The sequence below is a fragment of the Lagenorhynchus albirostris genome, chromosome 20 (assembly GCF_949774975.1).
Source record: "Lagenorhynchus albirostris chromosome 20, mLagAlb1.1, whole genome shotgun sequence".
Classification (NCBI taxonomy): Eukaryota; Metazoa; Chordata; class Mammalia; order Artiodactyla; family Delphinidae; genus Lagenorhynchus; species Lagenorhynchus albirostris.
In genome coordinates, this window is record NC_083114.1 from 53,168,799 (window position 1) to 53,188,865 (window position 20,067).

General features: G+C 48.0%; 1 protein-coding gene and 1 pseudogene across 2 annotated transcripts in view; both read left to right on the forward strand.

The window, feature by feature from the left end:
• The window catches only part of GRB2 (growth factor receptor bound protein 2), a 70,478-nt gene extending 63,090 nt beyond the window's left edge, over nt 1–7,388 (forward strand). For both annotated transcript variants that reach the window (XM_060135258.1, XM_060135259.1), the window contains exons 4-6: nt 1,234–1,356; nt 4,357–4,525; nt 5,280–7,388. In XM_060135258.1, the coding sequence (XP_059991241.1) occupies nt 1,234–1,356; nt 4,357–4,525; nt 5,280–5,465 (478 nt within the window). In that variant the 3' untranslated portion in view covers nt 5,466–7,388. The remainder of the gene's footprint in view (nt 1–1,233; nt 1,357–4,356; nt 4,526–5,279) is intronic.
• A 5,208-nt stretch (nt 7,389–12,596) lies between these two features.
• LOC132511736 (ATP synthase subunit g, mitochondrial-like) lies at nt 12,597–12,910 on the forward strand (annotated as a pseudogene).
• Nucleotides 12,911–20,067: the final 7,157 nt, after the last annotated feature.

Consider the following 20,067-nt stretch of genomic DNA (forward strand, 5'->3'; position numbering starts at 1 on the left):
CCTCAGCGGCTTGGCATTACTTCACTTCAAATGAGAAAGATACAAGGCTGCGGATTTTAGGAATGTTTAAAGGTTACTAATGGCAACTTCTGAATGTATCCTTCCTAGCAGCTCCCATCCTTCTGTTTGAATTTTAGTATAGTGTATTGTTTCAGAGACATCTTGCAGTTGCTTATAAGTAAGATAGATATATGTTAGATTTATAACTTTAACAGACTCCTTGTATCTTTGTTATTCTAGTTTGCATATTTAATGCATATTAGTTACCATGTATGGAGTCTGATGAAGCAGGTAGGTCTTTATTAGTTACAAGTGGCATCCTTGCTTTTTTTAAAATAATAACACAGTAACGACAAGTTGCAAAGAGAACCTTGTTTTCACAGTCATCTATCCTAATTAGTTGTGGCTTTCCTGTGAGAAGTGAGGTGCCTGTGACTTGAAGCTGTTTCAGAGATTTCTCCTCCTCTTCCTCATGGTCAGCCCCAGCCCCTGCTGCTCCTACCCTTTTCCATGAATTCACCCACTTTTTCTTGTGACCAAGGTCAGTTAGCATTGGGAACAGAAGAATCTGTAAGTTACTCCAAATGAAAAAGTGAATTTTGCAACTAGCTGCCTCTGCACAGAGTAACGCATGGCATTCCTAATGGTTCCTGAAAACCAGACTCTGAGCGGTGACAGCAGAGAGTGGCCTTGAGAGGAGTGCCAACTACAGCTACGAGCAGAGGCTGCTCCCTCACAGCCTGAACCTCTTCCCTTTGTGCTGTTACAAGAAGTGGCCCTGTCCAGCTTCTGGGCCTTCCAGCTTTCCTACCCCTGTTTCTCTTCATCCCACTGTAGCAAGGCTGCTGCCTTATCAAGTGGCTGCAGGAAGGGCCTGTCTCACCTTAGATGGTTCATCATGTGCTCAAATCGATAGGCCTGGGCTTTCCCTGCTGCCTTGCTGATGAGTCAGTGGGGGGCCCAGTGAGCTTTGGCCCAGGAGGCCCATTTTTAAGTGTCTTCCTGTATAGAAAGTGGCCCACGATTGTGTCTTTTGAGTCACTGGGGAATGGAGGAGATGGTTGCAGGGAGATGGTCCCCCTCTCAAGGCGTGATGGGGCACGTGGAGACAGGAGGGTAGAGAGGGAGGCCCTTCCTTCAGCGAGGAGTGTTCTGTTACTCGTATTTCAGAGGCTGGATATCCCGTTTCTTTGTGGGGAAGCAGATGTTGACTGGCTTGCCTTCCTTCCTTAGGTGGTTTTTTGGCAAAATCCCCAGAGCCAAGGCAGAAGAAATGCTTAGCAAACAGCGGCACGATGGGGCCTTTCTTATCCGAGAGAGCGAGAGTGCTCCTGGGGATTTCTCCCTCTCTGTCAAGTAAGTATTTACTACTTGGATTGCCTGGAATCCTGTCTTCAGATGATGGAAATTGTGAAGCCAGAGGCCAGGTGTCTGGGTACACACACCAAAGGTGGCAAACTGGGAGAGGTTGAGCCTAAACAGTATTTTATAAATCAGAAAAATTTACATTAAAATCCTAATTTCTGGCTCCTCTTAAAAATGACCTCTAGCAGCACTGGATTTAGATTCCCATGTGAAAACTGTCTTTAGTTGCTGAGCAGCAGCTGAGCTTCAGAGAGCAAATACTTGCCAATTTTCCCCAATCCCCACCACTCTGCAGTGCTCTCCACACACACGGCTCTTCCCTTATCCGGGCACCCCTGCCCTCTGTGGGATTCCTGCAGCTCTGTAACAGCAACTGATCACTAGGTCAGCTGCCTTGTGCACCTTGACTAGGTGTCTCTCTGAAATCTACCAGTGTCATACTAGGCCTCACACTGACTTAAAAGGTGACCACAGGGGTTTGGGGGTTTTTGCTTTCCCCAGTGGTAAATTTAAATGTGGAAGGGAGCTGGTATGCAGGGAGTGGGGAAGGCAGGGAGTTATACCACCTTGGTATAACTCCTTGGTATAGAGAATATAAATTGGAACTTTGAGGATCCTAAGCTAATCACTTCCCATCTGTGACGTAAGGATTTTGAATCAAATTGTCATTTTTCCATATGTGTTTTGACTCTGTCCATTTCTAGTTAATATATTATCACAGGAAACCCTCCCCTAGGAATCTTAGAAATCACATCATCGTTTATGTGACAAAGAGGTGACTAGATTAAAAACTCAGATCACTTTAGTATACATTTAAAATGAAGGCTGTAAAACAATTTATTTGCCATTTACAAATGATATAAAGATTTTTCAGTTTCAAAAATCAGCTCAGTATCTTGTTTCATTTTAGGACCAAATGTGCAGTTAAAGTGTGGGTTTCTTTAATATAGATTTAAATATAAAATTTTTGTGTTTCTTTTCTCAGTGAAGATGTGGGAGGTGGTTTCAGGTGACATTTGCAGTATCTTTCGTATACGTTTCCAGTATAGTTAGGTTTTAGTCCCAACATGAAAAAAATCAAACTGGATCTAATAGTTTTTTTCCTCTTTTAACAATGGCTTTTTTTTTTTGAAACTTTCTTTTTTAGAGCAGGTTTAGGTTCACAGCAAAATTGAGTGGAAGGTACAGAGTTCCCGTGCACCCCTTACTCCCATATGCTTAGAAACAGTGGCTTTTTGATGTGCTTGATTAAACACCTGCATATGAGGACCTGGTGGGCTGAGAGCACCTTGAGGTGGAAGAGTCCTTATGCTTCTCATTAACTTGTGTTTCCGCCTCTGTTTTCCTTAACGTTTTATACTGACCTGAGTATAAATCGAACAGTGGAGGACAAGGAGTACAAGCAGTTAATCCTTGAATGATGGCCAAAAACCCCATGGCAGTTCGGGTCCGGTTGTCTGATGACCATGTGCTGGCTGCCTGCCCGCCCATGCTCGTGCGCTGGCTGTCGGGAACCTCCCAGACCCTTCCGTTTTATCAAATAAAACCTTTAAAGTGTTCATGTATTTATTGCTTTAGAAATAAAATTTGAAACAGGTGTCATAACCACCTCTAACAACACAAGCACCTGCACCAAGGAGGTTCAAGAGTGTGCAGTCTTGAGTTTCAAGGCGTTGAGTCTAATGGAAAAACTGCAGTAGTTAACAGCTCACCGTTAGGGACCCTGTACCCCTTTCAGAAGCCACCTGCATTGCACTGTGGGAGTGGGCTCCCACGGGCCCAGAAGTGCCATTTCAGTATGTCCTTCTTCCTCATAAAGCTTTCTTCCTCGTCCACCGTTTTTCCCGTGAAATAGTGCTGTTTCTAAGCACTTCGCACTTGTACTCAGTGGCTTCCTTAAAGCTCAGTGCTGCCACCTGCTGGGTTGGTTTTAAGAAGTATTTACGCTTTAATACCAGCGATGGGAGGAGAGACTCTTAGTCGTTCATTTAACAGATCTTCATAGAGCGTCTTCTGAGGGCTGGGCGCTGGTGTGGACCTCAAGGACTCGGCAGAGAGTGGGACAGGCAGGGCCTTGTTTGAGCTGATGTTCTAGGCAGACAGCACGACGGTGGTGGGCCATTCCCACTCAGCCAGGCTCATGCTGTTTTTCTGGGCCATTGTAAAGAGAGCATTTGCCTTTTTACCAGGTGGTAGAGAAGCCTTTTATGGGGGGTGGCCTTTTATTTATTGTCCCAGCATGTTCTTTGCTTTTGAGATCTTTTCCCCTTAAGTAGAGCTAAAATCCCTGAGTAGAAAACATGACTTTAAACTCTTCCCAGTTATAGGAAAATTGTTGGAAGTTGTCCAATCCCTCCTTTCCTCACCTTATTTCCTATCTTATCTTTTGTAGTCTTCAAATGTCACACAAGATTTCAGTTCTGTTTTTCATTTGGCACAGTGCAGGGCACATAGAGGCATTATATAGGTTAGGACTTTTTTTTTTTTTTTTTTTTTTTTTTTTTTTGCGTTACGCGGGCCTCTCACTGCTGTGGCCTCTCCCGCTGTGGAGCACAGGCTCCGGACGTGCAGGCTCAGCAGCCGTGGCTCACGGGCCCAGCCGCTCCACGGCATGTGGGATCCTCCCGGACTGGGGCACGAACCCGCGTCCCCTGCATCGACAGGCGGACTCCCAACCACTGCGCCACCAGGGAAGCCCAGGACATTTCTTTTTATTTACAAATGTTTTCAGAATTAGACAGACTGACAGGGTTTCCCTGTCTGGCGAGGATTCTTCCTGTTGTCACTGGTAATTGTCATCCTAATGGAGGGTCTCAGGGTGCTCTCCAGCCAGGAAGTCAAGTTGTGCTACAGTCCTGGGCACCCAGCCTGTGAGGGGCATGGCCAGCACACAAGTTCTCCAGGACACCTCCTTGGTGGGCAGGTGGCCCCTGGGTAGCTGGGACAGAGCCCTCTGGCCTGTTCTCACGTGTATCCTCTACCCCTCCCCAGGTTTGGAAATGATGTACAGCACTTCAAGGTGCTCCGAGATGGGGCTGGAAAGTATTTCCTCTGGGTGGTCAAGTTCAATTCTTTGAATGAGCTGGTAGATTATCACAGATCTACATCCGTCTCCAGAAACCAGCAGATATTTCTCCGGGACATAGAGCAGGTGCCACAGGTAAGCCTCGTAAGAGACATTGGGATCATTCTTAGCAATTAAGAATAGCTCTTTAGGCAAGCAGGTGTTTTTTTAAAAGGTTCCTTTTGGACCTTCTGTGTTCATTATTAAGTCATGTTAAAGATTTGACGTTTGAAACAAAAAATAGTTTTGTCTTTTCCAGAGGCTGCTTCTCTGAAGCATTGTGTTGCTAGTTATCTTGTGTCTCTTGGAAGAAGGTCTTTAACACACCCTCAAATACTCTGCCTGGAAGTAAACTTTGGGGAAAATCGTACTGTAAGGGAGTGAAGTCCACACTCATTCTTAAAATCCTTCTCACATGTAATGGTTATTACCACCTTATTTTATTCAAGCTTTTACCCTTCTCACTGTATAAAACCTTAAGGATTTTCTAAGTGATAAAGCGATAGGAACTAAACCGTTTTCACATCTGGGGTTGTAAACAAAACCCCACTGGCTGTTTCCGAAGTTCTTTCCTCTTGAAGCAGTACCTGCTGCTCTTTGCTTGATGCTGGGGTGCAACCCGCCTCCACAGTGGGGACACCCAGGTGGTTTTGAGCACTGGTGAAGACTGCACGACACCCACCTCGGGTAAACTGTAAGAACTGGCGGGGAGGGGAGGGGAAGTGAGGGCATGTGAAAAGGGAATGCGAGAAGACTGGCACACGTCAGCTTCCCCATCACCGGTCCCTTACGAGGGGCTGGCCACCATCAGGGATGCAATGTGTGTTTTCTCCCTGCCCCTCTTCTGCAGCAACCGACATACGTCCAAGCCCTCTTTGACTTTGATCCCCAAGAGGATGGAGAGCTGGGATTCCGTCGGGGAGACTTTATCCACGTCATGGATAACTCAGACCCCAACTGGTGGAAAGGGGCTTGCCACGGGCAGACCGGCATGTTTCCACGCAATTACGTCACCCCCGTGAACCGGAACGTCTAAGAGTCAAGAGATTATTTAAAGAAAGCGAAAAATTTTAAACACGTACAAAAGAATTAAACCCATCAGCTGCCTCTATCAGCAGCCTGTGAGGGAGCTCAGAATACCCAGCTGGGTCACTTGGTGACCCTCTCACTTTGGTTGGAACTCTGGGGGGTGGGAGGGGGAGTTGGATATAACAATGCCAAAACTTACCTATAAATTAAGAAAAGAGTTTTTATTACAAATTTTCACCACTGCTCCTATTCCTCCTCCTTTGTCCTTTTTTTCATCCTGTTTCCTCTTCTGTCCATCAGTGCATGACATTTAATGCCACATATAGTCCTAGCTGATGCCAATAATAAAAGAAAAGAAACCACGTGGGCTGATATTTTCTCTATGCAAAATGTCTGTTTTAGTCGGGACGACAGAAAGAACAGCCGCTTCTGTGTCCTGCGTTTACATGCACACACACAGGAGCGGGCCGGGAGCGGGCGGGCCTTGCCCTTTAGCTTCTGCCGGAGGAGGGAGGGCAAGGGGGAACCTGCCTGCCAGCCCCCAGTCCCCACCAGAATGTTGTGTCAGAGTTGGATGGGCGTGGGGGTGAGTGTGCCCCTCAGGGCTTCCTGGAGCCAGGCCCCAAACCTGTGTCTCTCTTCCACGTTGGTTTCCCTTTCCGATGGTGTTCCTGAGCATGTTGTTTTTCTTAGTGCCTTCTGCCTTATTTCAAGGGTTGCTTATGAGTGGTGGTTTTTATTTGTTTTGTTTTAAAAATAAGTTAAAGACAGCCAATTTGTTTCCTACTCTGTAAATATTTTTTTCCCTCGGGGGAGGGGAGGACAGGGTAGGGAAGAGGAGACAAGTGAGATGAGGGTGTGGGCGTCCTGCCTGTGCACAGCCAGAGTCTTTAAGGTTCAACTTTAATATTTATAGCCCCTGGAGGTTAAGGGAGCCGGAGCCCCAGGGCACAGTGGGACCGGGTTACAGCCCTCCCTGCATCTGACTGGAGCTGGCTGAAAGGGGGGCCAGGGTCCTTGACCTTGCGGTCTCAGGTGTTGTCTGTGCCCTCTGTAGCCCCAGACACCCCCAGACACCAGTCTCTGGAGCCAGCAAGTTTCAAATGCAGGAAGGTTTAAATTGTATCAGGTTCTACCGTGTTCCTACACTGGGGTGGGGTGTGCGGGCAGGATGAGCGTTTTCCCTTCATTTTTCTTACTCTGAAATCTAGGGGTATCTGTTCAGGGCTTTCACCTTCTGTGTCCCCTACCTGAGCTGCCCAGGTGAGCTTCAGGCCGCATTCAGGAAGCAGCCGGGTGGTTTTTCATGTCTCCATTCACAGCGGGCTGTGTTCATAGCTGCTCCACCCGACCCCCTGAAAAGGAAGTGTATCTGTGACGCAGTGACTGTTGGAAGGAAGATTGGAACGATAGGAAGGCTGAGTCCATTGCAAAGCTCTTTCTGTCCGTCTCCTGTTGGCTTCTTCTCCCTTGTGGTAACACGCCTGTGATCATCTTCTCCCCACCCTTCCCACAACAAAAACGGGGCCACTGGGAGTTGGTGGTGGCCTTTGGCTTCTGAAGTGGTCGGTCGGCGTCTCCCCTGGACTCTGGTTATGGAGCCGGACTCGGCCTGGAGTGGCCTGAGGCCCAGGAGGCGCTGCCCTCCCAGACACAGCGTCCGCCTCTCATCACCCCTGTCCACTAGCTTCTCCTCTCCTTGCTGATGATATGAGGAATCTCTGGCATTCTGCACCTGGACCATTTGATTGTTTTATTTTGGAATTGGTGTATATCATGAAGCCTTGCAGAACTAAGTTTTGTGTGTATATATTTAAAAGAAAATCAGTGTTTAAATAAAAAGACCTGTGTACTTAATCCTTTAACTCTGCGGGTAGCATTTGGTAGGTAGTGATTAACTGTGAATAATAAACATACAATGAATTCTTCACTCTGTATCTTTTCTTTTTTTCCCCTCGCCTTAAGGTAAAAACCTAAAGATTCTGTCAGGGAATCAGGACACTTGTGTCCTTATTTCCAACTCACCTCACTCCTTGGGGACCATGGGGGTCTCACTGGGCCTCTGGAAGAGTGATGCCCACACCACTGTTGATCAGAATCCCTGCGAGCATGTTCCCAGTGCAGAGTCCCACACGCCAGACCCCACCCTCAGATTGCGTGGAGGGCACCAGCAGCGCCCGGTGTTTCCGACAGAAGCCACAGGCCGCAGTTTGAAAACTGGTGTAGTCTCAGTGCCTCGTAAGGACTAAGCACGGCTGGCTTGGTTCTCGTCCCCTCCTCCCACCTAAATAAATAAAGGACAGAAGGACAGAATAAGCCATGTTGAAGGAGTCTCAGTGTCCCAACTCGTTACAGCAAACTCATTGGCCCAGCGGGCTGCCTCGGGGTGACACTGGGCCTGTCACCACCCATAGAGCTGGCTACAGGAGGTCAAATAAGACTCGTTTAGAGAGAGAACAGGAAAGAAACCAAACCCAAGGAATTTCCACTTACGTTCTTGATCCTGTTCTTACACAGAGCCCCAGCACGCTTCCTCGCTTGTGGCTGCCCTGCTTGGATGAGAGAGTCTCCACTTCTCCCCTTCTCTGCAGTGACCGCGAGACAGAGCTTGACCCAGCGCTGCCCTGCTGGAGGCCACTGGGCTCAGGGTCCACCCAGGCTGACCGAGCAGAAGCCAGCAGAAGTTTCCAGAAGGGGCCATTGAAGTGAAAACTTCAGGCAGTGCCTGTCAGCCTCCTTGAGGCTTTTTGCCCTGTTTTGACTCATGGCCTCAGAATAGCTTCAGAATTAATGGGAAAATGGCTGCTTTTGCACTACCAGTTTGGTCACAAGTTTCTTGGTGTCTGTGTCCCCCTCCAGCCCTGGGTCTGTCATTTCTGGCGGGGTAAGGCGTCTGGGTGGGAGCGCCTTTGGGGAGACTGCACCGTGGGATGTAGTGGGCCGGCTCGGCTGCCTGTGACGACTGAAAGCTCTGGTGGGTGAGTGGCCTGCGGCCTGCTCCCTGAGCTCCTCCCAGAGCAGCCCTCCGACCTTCTTCACACCTGGCGACCTGGGAGATGGCAACAGAAGCTCGTCTTCAAGGATGATTGTGGAGGGGCGGTGGTGACAGCTCCTCCCCAGCGCTCTGAGTCAGTGCCGCGCTGGAGCTGCTGAGGTGACACATGGAAGGAGAAAGGGGATGGGCACAGTGGTCTGCCTTTCCTCAACACTTGTCCCCTTGACCTGCTTACAGTAGGTGACCTTCAAGTCAGAACGTCTGGGTTTTCCAAAGTGCCTGGATAACTAGGAACGGTGAGCGAGGAATTGTATTTACGCGTGCGGGATGTAACTCCTAAGACACTGGATTTACATGTTATGCAAATTCTCCAGGTTGGATCTGAGAGACATAGAAAAATAGATGTGATCTGTTTTTCACAGGAGAGCAAGGAGAGGTGGTGTACTCACAGAATGTGTGTTCCTTTGGACACTTCTTACACTGGGGCTCAGGGGTTATAGGCACCTCCCTCCAACCAAGTCCCGAGGCAGGGGCCAGATGAAGCAGGGCCATGTAACCACAGAAGGAGCTGGAAGTGGGCAACCCTGGGAGGGTTGGGATTTTTTGTTTTTGTTTTCAAGGATAGCTTTACTGAGATACAATTTACTATCCTAAAGCCACCCATTATTTATTTGGCCACAGCATGCAGCGTGTGGGATCTTAGTTCCCAGACCAGGAATCGAACCTGTGCCCCCTGAGGTGGAAGCTCGGAGTCCTAACCACAGGACCGCCAGGGAAGTCCCACAAGTCACCCACTTAAAGCAGACCATTCAGTGGTGTTTAATATTCACAGGTTATGCGATAAATTTTAGAACTTTTTCATGGAAAAAGTGGAAACCATGTATCCATTATCAGTTACTTGCCATCTTCCTCCAGCCCCTCCCAGCGCTTGGCCGCCACCAGTCTACTTTCTGTCTCTATGGATTTGCCTGTCAGAATAGGCAGTCCAGAACTGTTTGCATAAACGAGATCGTAAATACGTGGCCTTTTGTGGCGGCTTCTTTCACTCAGCATCGTGTTTCCAAGGCTCATCCATGGGGTGACACGTACCAGAACGTCATTCCTTCTTACAGCCGAATAGCACTCCCTGGTATGGAGACACCCTGTCTTTTTTATCCGTTCGTACAGTGATGAGCATTGGGGTTGTTTCCACGCTTTGGCTGCCGTAAACGATGCTGCTGCAGACATTCACGTGCAAGGTTTTATGAGACACACCCTGGAGGGTTTGAAGCAGAGGAGCAGACACAGTGCTGTTTGGCTAGAAGAGTGGAGAAAGGGGGCCACAGAAGAGACCCCCTGGTGAGCAGTTGTCCTGCCGAGCCAGGTGGGTGGCAGGGGGAGCGAAGAGAAGCTGGTTGATCTGAGTCATGTGTAGGAGGACCGGTTGGCAAGACATGGGGGTCAAGGAAAAGGAGGGGTAGAGATGACCCTCGGATCCTTCTTGAGCAGCAGGGGCCCTGAGGTTGCTGTCGACTGAGACAGGGAGCCCTGGAGGAGGGCGAGCTGGCGTGCAGTGGGGAGGGAGGGTGGACCAGTTGCCTTTGGTGTCTGTGGCAAACGTCTGGAGCAGCAGAACGTGGTCACCTGGAGCTCAGGAGACAAGACTGAGCAAGGGATCAGGGTTGTGGGTGTGGAAGTGGTCCTGAAGCCCTCGCCCTGGGTGAGCCCTCACCCGCTCTCCTCAAAAGAGGGAAGAGGGCAGAATTCGGGGCCGGGCCCTGGGGACTGGACGAGGAAGCAGCAAAGGAGACGAGGAAGAGGCCAGAGAGGCAGGGGGCAAACCAGGGCTGCACAGCGCGGGGGCAGCTGGGCGTCCAGGAAACGGCCCCTGTGGCCATACTCCCCCAGGCCCCTCGACCTCCACCCTGCTCTTTTCCTGCAGGTCCCGATTGTACCCAGACTGCCTAGCACGCCTTCCCTCTTCTTCTGAGAGACCTTTCTCCGCTGCCAGGTTGTTGAGAGGACAAAGTGCGTACTCCTGGCCCATAGGTATGCTGCAAGGTCAGAGACAGTGAGCTTGGAGTCACGAGACCCAGGGCTTTATTCCAGGCTGTGTGGCCTTGGGCAGGGCCCTTAACCTCTGCTCCCTTCATTCATCTGTTTTCAAACAAGCCCATGTTGGGACTTACCTGGTGGCGCAGTGGTTAAGAATGCTCCCGCCAATGCAGGGGACACGGGTTCGAGCCCTGGTCCGGGAAGATCCCACATGCCGCGGAGCAACTAAGCCCGTGTGCCACAACCACTGAGCCTGCGCTCTAGAGCCCATGAGCCACAACTACTGAGCCTGTGAGCCACAACTACTGAAGCCCGCATGCCTAGAGCCCGTGCTCTGCAACAAGAGAAGCCACCGCAATGAGAAGCCTGCACACCGCAACGAAGAGTAGCCCCCACTCTCCGTAACTAGAGAAAAGCCCGCGTGCAGCAATGAAGATCCAACGCAGCCAAAAATTAATTAATTAATTAAAAAAAAAAAACAAGCCCATGTCACCAGGTTGGCCTGAGGATCCAGCAGGATTGCATCTGTAGATGTCTTACAAACTTTCATGTGACGGGACCGGTACTGATTATGATTTTGGCGTTCAAGGCCTTTCACAGTCTGAGCCTGGTCCAGTCCTCCAACTCTTTGGCCTCCAACCCTTCTGAGGGTCCCTGGCTTTCACCAGCATCCACCGTTCTCTCTGATCTGAGGCGAATCTGCTCAATTTCCTGACCTGCTCCCCATGAACGCTGGTTCCACCACAGTCTCCAAACTCCGAACACAGGACCACTCCTTGACCCGTCCTGTGAGCCCACCCTCCTGCCTCCATCAAGCCCGGTGCCCTGCTTCCATGACCCGCTTGCCGGTGGTGGTCAATCTTATCTGCAGCCGGGAGCAGTGGAGCCACGGTGAGGACTCCAGACTCTGGGGTGGCCTTGGACGGGTCGCTTTGAGAGTTAGTAACCAGGTCAGTAACCTTAAACAAGTTACCTTTCTAAGCCTCCGGTCAAGAAACTGAGGTCAATAAACCATCTGAGGATTGCACAGGATAATGTGGGTTAATCAGTGCTAGCTCCCACACCTGGTAATTTATTCGGAGTCCAGCCTACTCCTGGGCAGCCCTGTGCCCACCCACGACTCTTGTTGAGGGCAAGGGAATTCATCCAATATTTTCATTTTTTTTTAATTTAAATCTTTGATCCATTTGAAGGCTGTCCTGGTGATCAGTGAGAGCTTGGATCCATCTCTCTTTGTTTCCAGATGGCTGCCCAGTTGCTCAGATAGTATTTCTTAAAAGATCCATTGTCAGGGACTTCCCTGGAGGTCCAACGGTTAAGACTCAGCGCCTCCACTGCAGTGGGCGTGGGTTCTATCCCTGTTCAGGAAATCCCGCATGCCACGCATGTGGTACAGCCAAACAAAAACAAATTATCCATTGTCAGCTCTTAGATCTGAGAGGATGCATTTTGTACACTGAGTTTCAGTATGGTGGGGTCCTATTTCTCCACTTTACGTCCATGGGCCCGTGCTAGGCACGCGGGGGTGGTTCCTGAGACTTCACAGCAGCTTAGGACATCTGATGGGGCTGTACCTCCCCCATCGCTCTCCCTTCTCAACTCGTCCTGGCTCTTCTTGCTTGTTTATGTTTTCAATGTAAACTTTAGAATCAGCTTGTCTAGTTCGAGAAAAAAAAAATGCCTCTGAGTGTTTTTATTTGGATCATGTTAGATTTATAAACGACCTTCGGAAGAATTGGCATTTTTTAAAATTTATTTATTTATAAATTTTGGTTGCATTGGGTCTTCGTTGCTGCACGCAGGCTTTCTCTAGTTGCAGCGAGCGGGAGCTACTCTTCATTGTGGTGCGCGGGCTTCTCACTGCAGTGGCTTCTCTTGTTGTGGAGCACGGGCTCTAGGCACGCGGCCTTCAGTAGTTGTGGCACGTGGGCTCAGTTGTTGTGGCTCGCAGGCTCAGTAGTTGTGGACTTTGTGCATGTCGGTGGGAATATAAATTGGTGCAGCTGCTGTGGGAAACAGTACGTAGGTTCCTCAAGAAATTAAAAATAGCCTTCCTGGCAGTGACATTCAGCCGGCCAGTCAGGACGATGGACTTTCCGTCCTAGAACCATGGCCCAGTTTGTCCGTAACCACGCAGAGAAGGTCCCGGCACTGGTCAATGCTGCTGTGACTTTCTCAAAGCCTTGATTGGCCACATTTTGCCACTATGCCAAGGTTGAGCTGCTTCCTCCAACCTTGCTGGGTTCCCTACAGCTATTCAGAGCTTGAAAAAAATTTGTCAATAGTGCTCAAACTGGTAGCTTCCAACAGCTCACAGTTAAGCAAGCTCTGCTCAATGGTTTGGTGGCCCCTGAGGTGTGTGGTGGTGGTTTTATGTTGGCAAGATCATAGACAAGCGTGGCATCATTGGCTATGATGTTTGAAGACCAATCTTTAACATGTGATTATATCTGTTTTATTATTTGGGTGTTCTTGGACCATGTGTGAGCAGACTGGTATTTGAATAAAATGAGACAGTGTGTCAAAAAAAAACATTAAAAGTAGAACCCTGTGATCCAGCCGTCCCACTCGGGGTATTTATTCAAAATAACTGAAATCAGGATCTCGGAGAGATATTAACATTCCTATGTTGACTGCAGCACTATTCACAATAGCCAAGATGTACAAACAACCCACATGTCCATCAACAGATGAATGGATAAAGAAGACAGGATACACAAACACACACAAGAAGACTGTTCAGCCTTAAAAAGAAGGAAATTCTGCAACATGCAACAACATGGATTAACACTGAAGACATTATGCTTTAGTGAAATAAGCCAGTTCCGGAAGGATGATTCCACTTATATGAGTTATCTAAAGTAGTCAAATGCATAGAATCAAAGAGTGGAATCGTGGTCACCAGGGGCTGGGGGAGGGGGAAATGAGTTATTGATCAACAGGCAGAAGATTTCAGTTCAGCAAGATGAGTAAGTCCTAAAGGTCTGCTTAGTACATTTTATGTGTATAATGTATACATAAAAACTTCAGAGGGTAGCTCTCATGCTGTGTTCTTCTTTTTAATTTATTTTATTATTTTTTAAATTAATTAATTAGTTAATTTTTCGCTGTGTTGGGTCTTCGTTGCTGCGTGCGGGCTTTCTCTAGTTGCAGAGAGCAGGGGCTACTCTTCATTATGGTGTGCGGGCTTCTCATTGCGGTGGCTTCTCTTGTTGCGGGCGCAGGCTCTAGGCTGGCGGGCTTCAGTAGTTGTGGCACGTGTGCTCAGTAGTTGTGGCTCGCAGGCTCAGTAGTTGTGGCACATGGGCTTAGTTGCTCCGCGGCATGTGGGATCTTCCCGGACCAGGGCTCGAACCTGTGTCCCCTGCATTGGCAGGCAGATTCCCAACCACTGTGCCACCAGGGAAGTCCCCTCGTGCTGTGTTCTTACCACAATAAAATTTTAAAAATTAAAAAGATATAAAGAAAGCTCATTGGCTATAATAGCTGGTTCTGGAACCTCATGGAAGAGAGAAAGTGGGAAATACCCATGTGAAGGAAAAAAAATATTCTTTGCAAAGCACCACAAGGATTCTAATGCATGAGGAGCCCTGCTCTGGCCCATCCTCCTCCTTTGATGGGATGGATGGGAGAACGGGTGCCTAGAAGCAGTAATGAGGGTCTTGCCCAAGCCCTTAGAGCCTCACCTATCCTGTGAACAGTCACCCTGTTTTCAGCTCTGGTGAGGGCAGACCAGCAAGGACCAGATCAGGGGTGCCTTCTTGCGCTCCATCTACACCCCTCACCCTAAGACTTAAAAATGAGGAGGAAAATGTATATTTTAAGTTACTAATTGTTTTCCCTCCCAACCCTTGTTTCCTTTCCTGGCCTGATGAGCTGGTCTGAACAGAAGAAAAAGATGGTTGAACATTCCCCCCGCCCTTCCACCTTCTGCTCTTAGACTCCCAAGGGATCTGGAAGCAGTGGGAAACGCTCTGAAGTCTGTCTCAGTCAGCTCAGGCTGCGGTAACAAAACACCACATCTTGGGGAGTCCAAGATCATGGTACCAGTGGATTTGGTTCTTGGTGAAGACTCCCTTCCTGGCTTGAGATGGCTGCCCCCTCCTTGTGTACTCACAAGGGGAGAGAGAAAGTGAGACAGAGACAGAGAGTGCTCTAGTAATAGAGGGGCTAATCCACCATGAGGACCCCACCCTCATGACCTCATCTAAACCTGCTTACTGCCCAAAGGCCCCACCTCCTAATACTCTCACCTTGGGGGTTAGGGCTTCAACATATGAATTTGGGGGGACTCCAACATATGAATTTGGGGGGAGTCCAACATATGAACTTGGTGGGACTCCAACATATGAATTTGGGGGGATGCCAACATATGAATTTGGGGGAACACCAACATTCAGTCCAGGACAAAGTTTGTAGTCCTAGCTCCACACCCTACTAGTTGTGTAACTTGGGGCAAATTACCCAACGCCTCTGAGCTTGTTTCCTTATCCATATGATGTCACACATTTTCTGCCTCCTAGGGTTTTGGGGAGAAATGACTCATCTATAAAATATCAAGCACAATGCGAGAAGTTTGGTTCACGCTCAATACATGTTTCTCTTCATCTGTTCATACGTGGCGGAGAGGCCGTCTGCCATCTTCCTGTCTTCCTCTTTCTTCTTCTATACGAGTGGAATGCGCAGTGTTTAGTCTGTACCTTCCTATGCAGAGTAAATACCTTTTGTCTCAGCCACTCAAGCATTTAGGTGTGGCCACGTGACTAAGTTCTGACCAATAGCATTCAAGTAAAAGGCTCTGGTGGCAGTTCAGGCAAACTCCCCAGGACCCCTTTCACCTTCCATTCTTCCCTCATCCTCTGGCTGGATTCCACCTGCTGACTTGGGTCAAACAGTGAGGACCACACCATAGGAGGGTGTCATCGTGAACTGGGAAGAGTCCATGCCCCTGGGAGGTTTGTGGAGGCAGCTGCCAAACCACACCTGGACAGGACTTTGATGAATTTAAGCCACTGGACTTTGATGAATTTAAGGTACATTACTTTGGGGCTCTGTCACTTTCCCGGAAGCTAAATCTTACCCTGATACCCCGTCGTTCATGCCTGTCTACCAAGTGACCAGTCCCCACATTTCCTGACATCTCTTTTTCTCCAGAATTCAAGGAACCTCAGAAGCAGGTGTATCCCACCCCAAAGGTGAGCAAAGAAAGGCATCCAAAGAAGATGCCCCCACCATCTTCTCTGTTCAACTCTCCCACATGTTTAATTCTCCTCCACATTTCCCTGTCTATAAATACCTTCAGGGGGTGAAGGCAGACGTGGGAGAGGGAGGTCATCGCACTCTGAGCCGGAGTAGGGTCCTGTTTCTTCCGTCCCTGCTCTCCACATCGTCTACTGAATATTTTGAACACGGACTTGTGCCAGGTGCCGAAGACAAAGAGATGAATAAGAAAGTTATCAAACACCAATCTCCACTCAAGACCTGCGAAGGATACTGAGCAATGATCTATCCCAGGACAGGAATGGGGACAAGGTGAGGCAAGAGGAACCACAGACTTGGATGGGTCGGGAAAGGCTTCAGAGAGACGCCGGGGAAAAGAAGGGAAAATTGTATATGCCAAAGCACATGGCATCAAAAAAGCAGAAAATAACAAGTATTGACGAGGACGTAGAGACATTGGAACCCTATGGCTTGCTGGTGCAAATGTAAAATTGCTGTGGAAACTGGTCTGTTTAGCTCAAAAAGCTAAACATAGAATTACCGTATAACCCAACAATTCCGCTCCTAGTCATGTACCCAAAAGAACTGAAAATAGAGATTCAAGCTGATACTTGTATACTAGCGTTCATTGCAACACTATTCACAGTAGCCAAACGGTGGAAACAACCCAAGTGTCCATCAAGAGATGAATGGATAAACAAAATGTGGTTTATACATGCAAATGGAATATTGTCAGCCATATAAAAGAAGTTCTGATCGATGCTACAATGTGAATGAACCTTGAAAACATTAAGCTGAGTGAAAGAAACTAGACCCAAAAGGATGAATATTGTATGGTTCCACTTATATGAAATATCTAGAATAGGTATATCCATAGAGACAGGAAGTAGATTAGAGGGACCAGGAGGAGGGGGGAATGGGGAGTTATTCCTTAATGGGTACAGAGTTTCTGTTTTGGAGTGATGGAAAAGTTTTAGAAATAGATAGTGGTGATAGTGGTGATTGGACACCATTGTAAACGGAATTGATGCCACTAAATTGTACCCTTAAAATGAATTGGGCGATTGGGATTGACATGTATACACTAATGTGGATAAAATTGATGACTAATAAGAACCTGCTGTAAAAATAAATAAATAAAATAAAATTTAAAAATTAAAAAAAAAAAAAGGTTGAATTGGGGACTTCCCTGGCAGTCCAGTAGTTAGGACTCCGCGCTTCCACTGCAGGGGGCACGGGTTTGTTCCCTGGTTGGGGAACTAAGATCCCGCATGTCGCACAACACGGCCAAAAAAAAAAAATCGTTGAATTGGCAAATTTTATATTATACACACACACATAGACACACACACAGACACAGCACAGCACACGGGTTCCTGCAGGTTGAATTCTAGAAGGAGCAAACATGACCACAGGACCAAGGGGCAATGGCATTTTAGGGGAATGGCTGCCGCTGAGGCCACAGGGCCTGGGGTGCGGAGTGCAGGAGCACGTGGATTTTCTCTCATTAGGTCAGTGCTGTTCTGGTTTCCATCTTACCACCTTATCTTCTTCCACTCCACGCACTGGGTGACTTGATGCTGCACTCAGAGGATTGGATGAACGGAGCAAGATGTAACACAGCAAAAGACATGGATGTTTCTGAGACATCCATGTTGCGGTATGTTTCAGGAGTTCTTTCCTTATTGTCATTGAATAGTAGTCCATTGTGTAGATAGCCTACATCATATAGTGCTCTGTTGATGGACATCTAAACCATCAATATTTCCAATTTTGGCTGCAAAGAACATTTGTGTGTGTGTGTGTGTGTGGTACGCAGGCCTCTCACTGTTGTGGCCTCTCCCGTTGCGGAGCACAGGCTCTGAACGCGCAGGCTCAGCGGCCATGGCTCACGGGCCCAGCCACTCCGCGGCACGTGGGATCTTCCCGGACCGGGGCACGAACCTGTGTCCCCTGCATCGGCAGGTGGACTCTCAACCACTGCACCACCAGGGAAGCCCTGCAATGAACATTTTTATACAAATTTTTTTGTAAACATGTTTCATCTCTCTTGAATAAACACCTAGAAGTGAAATTGTTGTGTCATAGGTGTATAGGTGTTTAAGTTAATAAGAAGCTGCCTGGCCTTTTCCCAGGTGTTTGTGCCATTTTACACTTCTACCGCCAATGTCTGAGATTTCCAGTTGCTCCACAGCTCTGCTAAAATTTGGTGTTGTCAGTCTTTTTAATTTTAACCATTCTGGTGGGTGGGTGGTGGTATCTCATCGTGGTTTTAATTTGCACTTCCTTTGACTAATGATGTTGAATGCTTTTTCAATTGTTTATTGCCCATTTATATCTTTCTTTGTGACATGTCTGTTCAAATCTCTTACCTAATTTGTTTATTGGGTTGTTAATCTTTTTTTATTTTTAAATTAATTTATTTTGTTTATTTTTATTTTTGGCTGTGTTGGGTCTTCGTTGCTGCACGCAGGCTTTCTCTAGTTACAGCAAGTGGGAGCTACTCTTCGTTGCACTTTGCAGGCTTCTCATTGTGGTGGCTTCTTGTTGCGGAGCACGGGCTTTAGGCACGCGGACTTCAGTAGCTGTGGCACGCGGGCTCAGTAGTTGCGGCACACGGGCTTAGTTGCTCCGCGGCATGTGGGATCTTCCCCAACCAGGGCTCGAACACATGTCCCCTGCGTTGGCAGGAGGATTCTTAACCACTGTGCCACCAGGGAAGCCCCGGGTTGTTCATCTTTTTATTATCAACTTTACATTCAGATTTGAGGTTCCCAGAAGTAGTCACTCCTGAGTCTGGTGGGATGAGAAGTTGTGGAGGAAGAAGACGTGATCTGTGGTTGGCATGGGACCTTCATGTTAGAGCTGCATCCTTATGTGCATTTGGTGGTGAGTGAAGACCAGCTTCGTACAGACACAGCAGGAAATACCTTCTCAAGGAAGCTCAGAAATGCGTGATAGGGATTGTGAACCACAAAGGTGGATGATCTGGTCAGAGAGAATCAAATGCTGAAAACCAAGAAGCCGGAAGCCTGGAGAATCCTCCAGCAAACTTGGAGACTTTTCTCTTTGGGCTGACATTGACACTCCCTGTAGCTTCTTGACATTTGGCTCTACTGAGAAGAGCAAAAGAAGAAAATTGAAATGCATAAGAAATCAGCTCTTGAAACTTACTGGACAGTGAATCCTCTTTCTTTTTTTTTTTTTCTCTTGGTTAGTTTACTGGTGTTTGAGTCATTTGCTGAGTGAATCTGAAAGGACAAAAAAAGGAACTGGATCAGAATTGTCTCTATCTTTGGACCCTGCAGCCTGTCAGAACTTCTTCCAGAATCCATCAACAGTCGTTGGTTTTTCATGATTTTCTCAAACTTGTAGTCCTACAGTTTAAAAAATAAATAAGTAAACAGATAATGAAAACTTACGTCCACACAAAAACCTACACACACATATTTATAGCAGCTTTATTCATAATTGCTAAAATATGGGAGCAACCAAGATGTCCTTCAATAGGTGAACGGATAAAGAAGCTGTGTAATACATCCAGACAGTGGACTACTATTCAGCGCTAAGAGGAAAAGAGCTATCAAGATATGGAAGAGGGCTTCCCTGGTGGCACAGTGGTTGGGAGTCCGCCTGCCGATGCAGGGGACAAGGGTTCCTGCCCCAGTCTGGAAAGATCCCACATGCCGCAGAGCGGCTGGGCCCGTGAGCCATGGCCGCTGAGCCTGCGCGTCCGGAGCCTGTGCTCCACAACGGGAGAGGCCACAACAGTGAGAGGCCCGTGATGATCAGCTAAGATGTGTATCCCCAATTCAGTGTCTCCTCAAATGTGGGCCACCAATCAAAATGCTTATTCCCAGGCCATGTACCAGATCTGCTTGATCGGGACAAGTGTAATCTGGAGAGAGTAATCTGCATTTTTAATTAAGCATCCCAGATGATGCTTATATCAGCTGAAGTTAAGAGCCCTTGAGATGCTTACTAAAAATGCAGATTTTTTTTAGATCTGTGGAGGTACAGAGGCAGCAAGGCTTGCACACCCTGTTGTCCAACCCCTTAATCTTTGTAGATGGAGAAACTGCAGCCCAGAGAAAAGAATGCCTTGCCGAAGAGCCACAGCAAGTCACCTTGGCTCTCAGGCCTCTTCCGGATGGCATGGCCAGCCAGCCACTCAGGCAGTAAGAGATTCTTTCTCCTCTGATGGGAAAGATCATCTGCTTAGACAGCTGATAAATACCAACTCGGTCAAGCCCAAGGAGGTGTTTACTTCCTCCGAGGAGGTGGGGGAAGTCCAAAGGAACTTTTCATAGTCTATTTGGGGTAAATGTTGATGAGGTCACAGAAGGATTCACTTCCCCAA